General features: G+C 25.9%; 1 protein-coding gene across 2 annotated transcripts in view; it reads right to left on the bottom strand.

The window, feature by feature from the left end:
• Positions 1-805: 805 nt before the first annotated feature.
• LOC136982852 (uncharacterized) overlaps positions 806-8,888 on the bottom strand; it is a 31,430-nt gene continuing 23,347 nt past the window's right edge. The window contains exons 3-6 of one of the 2 annotated variants that reach the window (XM_067279749.1): positions 6,963-7,019; positions 2,896-3,012; positions 1,956-2,072; positions 808-1,029 (exon numbers count right to left, since the gene is read on the bottom strand). In XM_067279749.1, the coding sequence (XP_067135850.1) occupies positions 996-1,029; positions 1,956-2,072; positions 2,896-3,012; positions 6,963-7,019 (325 nt within the window). In that variant the 3' untranslated portion in view covers positions 808-995. Of the gene's footprint in view, positions 1,030-1,955; positions 2,073-2,895; positions 3,013-6,962; positions 7,020-8,888 lie in introns of both variants that reach the window. The other variant, XM_067280456.1, reaches the window with a different exon arrangement.

Raw genomic sequence — 8,888 nt, 5'->3', positions numbered from 1 at the left:
CAAAATTAAATAATAATTCTTACTAAAAGAATACGTATTACCTGTTTTATTAAAAAATAAAATCGTTTTATAATCTCTGGTGAATTACAGAATAAAAGTTTCGAAAAATAATTTTTGTATATAACGTATATACAATTGTTATATAATAATTGTTCTATAAATGTATATATAAATATACATTTTGAATGACCTGATCTCTTTATGAGAATACAATTTAAGATGTAGTAAGATTATATTAGATGATTAATATAGAAACTTTAAAAAAAATTAAAAATGAAATTTTACAAATAAGTTCAATACGCCATTGAACTAAGACTATTCAAAGTCTTTATATTGAATTATACTTTTAAGTAGAATTATTTGTTTCCTAAATAAATTTAATTTTCTAATTTAATTACATTCAAATGAAAGTAAAAATTTAGTATTATTAAAATTCCATTCTTATTATTAGATTTTAATTCAGATAATATATCCTTTTTATATCATACATTGACTCACTTTTTATTTCATTATGGAATAATCAATAAAATAATGTCATTACTCACTCATAAATGGATTTAAAGAATAATTGCATTAACTGATTTGTTGCATGTTATATTAATTCAAATTAAAAAGATATGAATAAATCCTTTTAACGAATGATTTATTTATATTAAGAAAATTCTTCATTCTATTCAATCAAATAATTTTATTCAAACAATTAACATACAATTAATTATAAGAGATAATGTTTAATCAAAAATATAATTATTCAAATACATTTATTACATTTTCACTTTCATTTTCTTTCTATTTAATATTTTATACATTTAAAAAGAGAGATGAAAATTATTAATTTGAATTGTTTTGATTATTAATTGTTGTAAGAAATAACTTAAAACATTTAATTAATTATTATATATTAATTAGAATTTTGTAATTTGTAAATGGTTAATGATAATTTGATGAGCCAGAAATACGAGAAGTTCTTGGGCTCTATGTAGCTTTGTTAAGTATTAATCATGTAGTAAATCTCTCAATTTCTTAATGCTGAAAAGAAAATGAAATATTAATTAATAATTTTTAAATATTCCAAATGATTCACTGTAAATGAGTTACTCTACAAATAGAATTTAAGAAATAATAAGTACAGGGTGGCCCAAAAGTCATTTAAACGTGTTTTTTTCATTCTAATTTCAACTTGGAATGAACCTTAAACCTTTTCGTAAACAAAATTGATGGAAAGTGAAAAAAATATGTTCCTGACTACCCTACTCTATAACAAATACTGTGTTAAGATTCTAATTTTTTCATTTGAATTTATTATTAAATTGTATCTTAAGTCGAGAGATAACTAAATATAACTAAATTTTTGATAGTATAATGCTGGAAAAATATTTAAACAATATAAACAAATAAATAATTTGAATAACTTATCGTGTTTTTCTAGTAAAAATGTATATTATTACTATTATTAAAATAAATTTTTACGCGTAGATACTCCATAAAAATCGATATGTTGCTTTTAAATTGATGAGAACTACATTTAATATAAAATTCGGTTAGTCACAGAATTTGGCATAAATATAGTATGAATAATTAGTAGAAATACATATAAACATGTATATAGAAAGACAATATAAATATTTACTTTATAAAAAATAAAATATAGACTTGAAATGCTTCTATCCATCAATATATTAAATTATTCGATTTCAATTTTCATTTCTTATATAACAATAACATTGTTTATTAGTATGAATTATATATTTAAATTGGTATTAATTAACCTTTTAACAGATTTGGTCCACTCGTGAAGTAAGAGCCTAGTGTATTATTAACCTCAACAATGTGGAGACGAAAGCAAACTGGACCATTACCCCTTACTTTAATTGTTAAATACAAATAATCTTTATACTAGTCTAAAGAACAATTTATTATTTCATAACGTGAAGCTATTATTTTGATTATATTACCTTCTTTTCCTTCCCGGACTAATTTCACTCGCCCAGTGTCCAGTATCTTTACCTGTGCCAATCATTTCAGAATTATCGCAACTCGTTCCAGGTAAGTTAAAAGAACAAGGACGCTTCCTGTTAGAACATTTAAATAAATAATCTATTTACAGAATGTCCGTGAAAAGTAATGTGTTTGTTTTCTCGTAAATATTGTAGGTAATTTTATAACTAACAAAATATCATATTTTCTCGATTAAAGCTCCAGGGGTTTATTTTTAAAACGTATATAACCCCGGGATTTATTACCTGTAACAGGAGACGAGTGAGTAAAAATTGAAAGATATATCTTAATTTCTATCAAAACCATGGTGCTTCCAGTTACTCAGCTGCTAACAAGTATCACAAGTAAACAAGACCATGTTACTGGTTAAATAATATTCGAAAATTTATCAATTATTTTGCCTCATGTATATTATGAAAAGTAATAATTGATGGTTTTACACAATAATATTTGCAGGAATTTATATTAGTATTTCAGAAACAGTACTATACGTGTTTGATGAGAAAACAATTTCCTCACTTTTCCATAAACATTCTGTATGTAATCACAAAATATATTAATTATGTCATACCATTCTCTATGTAATTTGATATAAGTTTTAAATATAGGCCTACTATATACTATAATTTTGTCCTTATTACAGTAAGTCATTATCATCATTAAAATAATAAATTAATATCGAAATATGGATGAATAAATTTATTATTTTGTCTATATATTTATATATCTATATTTATTTATTATTAATTATGATCATGAAGGGTGGCATAAAGTATGATTCTGCTCTTTATGCAATGAGGATGGCAGGGTGGTAGCAGGAGGAACTCATGACAGGTACGAATAAAAAGACTTTTCAGTGATCAAGAGGAGAGGAAAGAGGGGTAAAAACATACAAACCTTCTCTTCTTTCCAGGACTCAAGGCACCAGCCCAGTGTCCTTGATCTTTAGCCAATCCAGCAATATCCATGTTGTCACAATCTGATCCAGGTAAATTTATGAAGCAAGGACGTTTTCTAATAAAAATTAAAATGTAAAAATAAATATAAGTTTAATACGTGTATAATTTTAATGATTTTAATTATTTAACTATAACTATAAATTTATATTTATTTTCAGCTCGTATTGAAAATATATAATAAAAGTTCCTGTGTGTTTTATATTTCGTTTACATATAAAATTATTCTCTATCGTGTAATTTATGCAATTTTTTAGTTTAAAAATTGAAAATAAATTGAAAATTTATCTCTCATAGTTTTATCGAAACAGATACAAAAATTATAGCAATTTAATTGGGATGCAATTTTCAAATTGCAGACCTATAAATTCCATTAGCATCCATCTGTGGTCTGTCCGTACTTTCTTAATCTCGAGAAAGGAATCAGATAGATGAAAGACGAGACAAGATGTGGAAGGCTAAAGGATAGGAAACCTCGAGTAATTACATTTAAATTTCCGGTTTGGACCGAAAGTTACGTTATTTCAATTGAAAATGTTTCTTCTGAGTTGGATAGATGACCGGCATGACTCTGTTGTTATCAGGAAAAGTATGATGTACAGGGGCAAGACACTACTAAAATCGAGAGCATATATTTTAAATTGAATATAATTAAAAACCGCAGCCCGGATTTGTGATGATGTCGGAATAAATTCAATATCAATTGTTCTCAAAATTTAAAAAATATTGACATGAAAATTTTGAAACTTAACAGCATTAATTTCATTAAAATTAAATAATGTGGTATTAACTGAAAACTTTAATTAAACTTTTGTTTGTTTTTGGGTGCAAGCATTTTTAACATATAATACAGGGTGATTCAAGAATCTCCATAGGTAGGCAAAGAGTTTTACAAGAATTTTTTGTGCTCAATGTATAGTATGACACATACTAACAACAAACAGAAAAGTAGAGCTTTGCACAAGTCATTAGAGACGTAATTATTAGGGAAGAACATAACAAATAGGGCATATAGTGCATTAGGTATGAATAAAAGATACTTCAAACAGAAGTTTTACTTCTTCACATCTAATAGGTATATACCAGATCCTCTTAAATAACAAATAAGGAGAAAAACTAAAATTGTTCATAGGTAGCATCTACAGACTGAACAATTGATTAGAACATTGAAAAAATACTTGTTCTGTTCAAGTTCTATTGCAATGGTCCTGGTACAACTTGCAAAGAACAAGGATAACCATACCACAGATATTCATACCCGAATTGAAAATGGTACCATAAAGAACAGTAGAAGAATTAATAATAGCCATAAAAAAGGGATAGAATGATCAACACCAAAAAGGTGACCTTGATCCATGGACATAGGCACTGATAAGAGCAGAGTGCAGATAATAGGTTTCATATGGATAAAATTTGTATCGTTTTTTTTAGTTTACTTAAAAACAAAAAATTAATATAATCTATGTTAATTAATCTAGTAAATTTCATAACAATTTTTATAATTTATATTTCTTTTGCTTGAAAGAAATACGTTCGATATAGGATGTTGAGTTTAGAAGAGAATTTTTTCTAGTAGTTCTAATGGTGGAACTGTAAATGTTCCGAAAACGTTGATCTTTCTAAAATTAAAACACTTTCTGATTTTTTAAATATCTAGTGTACATTTGGTATTTACTGTAAATTTCTGGAGCAGTCATATTTCTTGATTTCAGTATTATCTAAATTTGTTATTATTAGAATTTATCACTACATGTTATAGATATAGGCATTAGGAAAGTATATTAAATACATAAAAATCTCTTTTCAATATATTTGAATTAGTCACTTAAATTTATAAGTGACAGATTCAAATATATTAAAGGCAATGGATGTGTAACATATCTTTCTATTAAATATAATTTTGTTCAATTCATTCAGGTGCTCTTTTTTATATGAAGATTTTTAAATCACCCTGTAATATATATATATATATATATATATATATATAGCAATAACAAATATAACGTATATTGGTAAATTAATGTCTTCACTTTTATTGGAACAATCCACGAAACCTAACATGACAATTGCAGTATGATTCTAAATTGAAAGTATGTATATTATTTATTTTAATATAAATTAATTCCTAATGTAATTAGTTTGGTGTAACAATGCAAATATTCGATAATTATGATGGAGTATGTTTAACCTAAACTTAAATATTACATTATATTATTTTGTATTGTTCATATACATACGTAAACATGTTTTTGGTAATTGTGGTATATTTATAACTATGTTAGATAATATAAAATAGGATAAATGTACTATCGCGGTGAGGTTTCTTAATTTGGGAAGGTGCTGTATTTCATTTGATAGGTAATACATTCCAGTGGAACCATGTGCACTGCGTAGAGAAAGCCATTTTGGAGTCTTCCATTATTTATCAAAACTTCATTTGTCGCTGACAGTAAACCACACGGTTGCTTATGTATCGTGTATTTTTAAAATTTTATTTTGTTTGTATACATGTCAAGTTTTACAAGAGATTTTTATAAATGTAATTAGACAGCCTTATTCTACATAGCATAAACTGCTTATATTAGATATAACCTTCTCTTAATAAGTAGAAATATGAATTAAAAATTTTGATTTTCCAGGAGCCATTCATGTTGCTTGCTACAGGGAGGTGAACGTTCGCTTAATATAAGGATCATGATTACATTGGAGAAGTGTTTGGTACAGCCTACTTAAGAGCAGCGACTGATGAGAATGCAGAGAATGAAACTAGTCTTTCAATCAGTAAATTTTCCTCTTCGTGACTTATCTTCTGGACAAGAATCTAAGAACAGGGCCATCTACGTCTAGTTCTAATCTTCCACCCACCACCGTCCTGGCATCAGAATTGAGTCCAGTTCCATAGATCAATATGTATATAGAATAAAATGCTCAAAAGGCATTAAAATCAGCGTGTCGTATAAGACATATCTCGAACAAACTCTCAAAAAAGAAGACGAAGCTAAGAAGAAAGAAGTTGCTCAAAAGAAAAAAGTGATGACAAAAAAGTAGGCAGAAGAAAATAACAATAGGAAAAACAGACTATAAAACAAAGGAAACTGCTAAAAATATCAGGTGACACAAAAAAAAATTTCTCAAAACTTTTGAAAACAAAGAGGAATTAGTGTCCTATGATGATGCCAACCTTGCAGTCCCATTTGATGACAGATCAAATGATGAATTCTCGACAACGAGTAATAATTGTTCTATTGAAAACAGAATGTTTCTACTGTAATGAATGATAGAGTGGCTAGCGATAAACTATAGTTGTCTTGTCATAAATGCAATATTTAGGCGCATGACCTTTGCTACTAAATATTGCATTTATGATGAAAATTTCCTATGTGAATACTGAAATTTTAAAATGCTTATTTCATTATCGTTAGGATATAGGCTATTTACATTTTGGATCTTATTTAAATTTTACAATTGTTTTAGGTTTTAGAATACAAATTTAGGCTAAGTGGTATTTCCCAAGATTTAAAATATAGGAGACACCATTTAGACTTAGATTTCAAATTTGTTTTATAGTTTTTCTGTATTTTGTTTTATATCATTTTAATAGATGGACAAACTCCCCAAATTAAGAACAGTTAAGCTCCTAAATTGGGGGATGTTATATACAAGTTACTTTTCCACTTAAATTTTATTGTCAACTATTCTAATTGTACTTTATTTTATGTAAATGTGATGTGAATATTCAATAAAAATTTCACTTACAGTGTTGTTTACCTATAAAATTTCCAAAAACATCCCTATGAAAGTACTTTCAGTACATATTTATAAAATTTGATGGGTTCCTAATGTTAAAGTATTGAAGTACAAGCAGACATATCGATGTAAATTAGATTAACTTAAAAGTAAATTTATTGTTCAATCAATTTAATTTACAATAATCATAAATAAAAATTTATATTAAATAATTTTAATTTTATTAACAAAATACAGGTAATAAGTAATTTTTATCCTTACACTTTTCTAAATGCATTCCTTCGTAAGGTTGAAAAAGAACGTAGATTTGAATCAGGCCTGTGTATAATTTGAATGTATCATAACATTAATTAGCTCAGGAATAAATTTTTGACTTTAAATTAAATATTATTTAAATTAAATTCTTCAAAAATTAAAATATATTTAATTACAATTACGTTTTATATTAAAATCATAAATAGATAAAGCTGCGAAATATCTGTTAAAATTATTTTAATAGTTAGCATTAAGTACACAAAATTAAATTTAGTTTAAATCAATAATAATTTAATTTAAATAGTTAATTATTATAAAACTACTACATTTTAATTTAGTGAGATTATAAGGATTATCATATTATTAAATTGCCATTAATTAATTTCCAAAATAGTTTGAGCAATAAAAAATTATTGTGCTGCAATTTTCAAAAATTGTAGATTTATAAATTTCCACTGGTATCAGTCTGTCTGTCCTTCCATAATCTCGAGAACTGAGTTAGATAGATGGACGTAGAGATCAGACATAGAAAGCTTAGGGGCAGGAAGCTCGATTAACTATATACAAACTTCCAGTTTGGATCAGAAGTCACGTTATTTCAATTCAAAATTTTCTCCCGAACGTAGACATATGATCGGCATGACTATTTTTAGCAGGAAAAGTATGATGTACAAGGATAAGACTACTAAAATTGAAAGCATTGTGATGAAAAATTGAAACCCGAAATTTTGTATTAAGGGTATTAAAATAAATGACTGTTCATTATAAGTCATATCCATTGTGGTAGCTTCCTCTGTGCATTTTGGCCACAGCTATAATCTTCTTCCAGTTATTTCTTTTCTAGATCTTCTTTCCGCTCCTCCATGTTTAGTATCCACATGTCTTTTATGCCTTCTGTCTTTCTTTCGTAGACTACTAAGAGGGTCTTCCTATGGATTACAGGATTGTTATGGATTGAAGGTCTTTCATGGGACATTTTAAATAGATTTGTTTATTCCTTGCCTTCTTGAAAATCTAAAGTAAACATTCTTATTGAATTTAAAATTGATTAAATAATTTAAGACTCAATTTTCTTTGCTTATATCGATATTTATTTTATAACATTACATAAATTTAAATACTATTTTCAAATTTTGATTAAACTTTTCTTTCATATCTGAACTTCAGTTGCATTGTAACAAAATTTATTTTTTCTATTTATCTACATTTTTTGAAAAAAAACAATTTTGTAAAATAACGTTTAAAGATGAAATTAATAGTTTATTCTCGAATTTTTTCTCGAGTAATTTTTCTGAAATTATGATAGGGCTGCTTAGATCATAAATTCCTTCATAATTTAAAATTTTAACAATGAACATTACATTAAAAAATAAGGAATTCCTGAATATATAAAGAATCTCTTTAATGTGCATTCCTTAAATATCATTTTTACTGAAATTATAGGAATCATTATAAGAGAAAAAGAATAATTATCTTCACATTAAATTTTCGGTTTTGAAATTCAATATTAATGATATCGAATGCAGATTTATATATGTATTTGTAAAAGAGATTAGATTAAATCACAATATCTATTAATTATTTAAAAATATCATGTACTTATAAAATTTTATTGAACTTTTTCCTCATCTTCAAAGCTTTTACTTGTGTAAAAGTTGCTTATTATAATGTTAATAAGATAGCTGGAATACAAAATAATTTAAAAAAACTAGTATTTTTGTTTCATTATGTTTGTTAGAATAAAAATTTAAGTCATAATATAGGAGAAGTTCGAAAATATGTTAATTTAGAAATAAATTTAAAATCAGTAACGAGTTGCATAACTTTCCCACAAAAAAAGCTAAAATAATTGCGGGAGGGCTATCTAATATGAGATTTTATTAAAGAACCATCTATATTATTAATTATTATAAAATAGAAAAATGCTTAATT

The sequence above is a fragment of the Centruroides vittatus genome, unplaced genomic scaffold (genome assembly GCF_030686945.1).
Source record: "Centruroides vittatus isolate TY-2023 unplaced genomic scaffold, ASM3068694v2 contig_10, whole genome shotgun sequence".
NCBI lineage: Eukaryota > Metazoa > Arthropoda > Arachnida > Scorpiones > Buthidae > Centruroides > Centruroides vittatus.
Note: the sequence above shows the minus strand (reverse complement) of the source record. Positions and strands in the feature narration are given on the sequence as shown.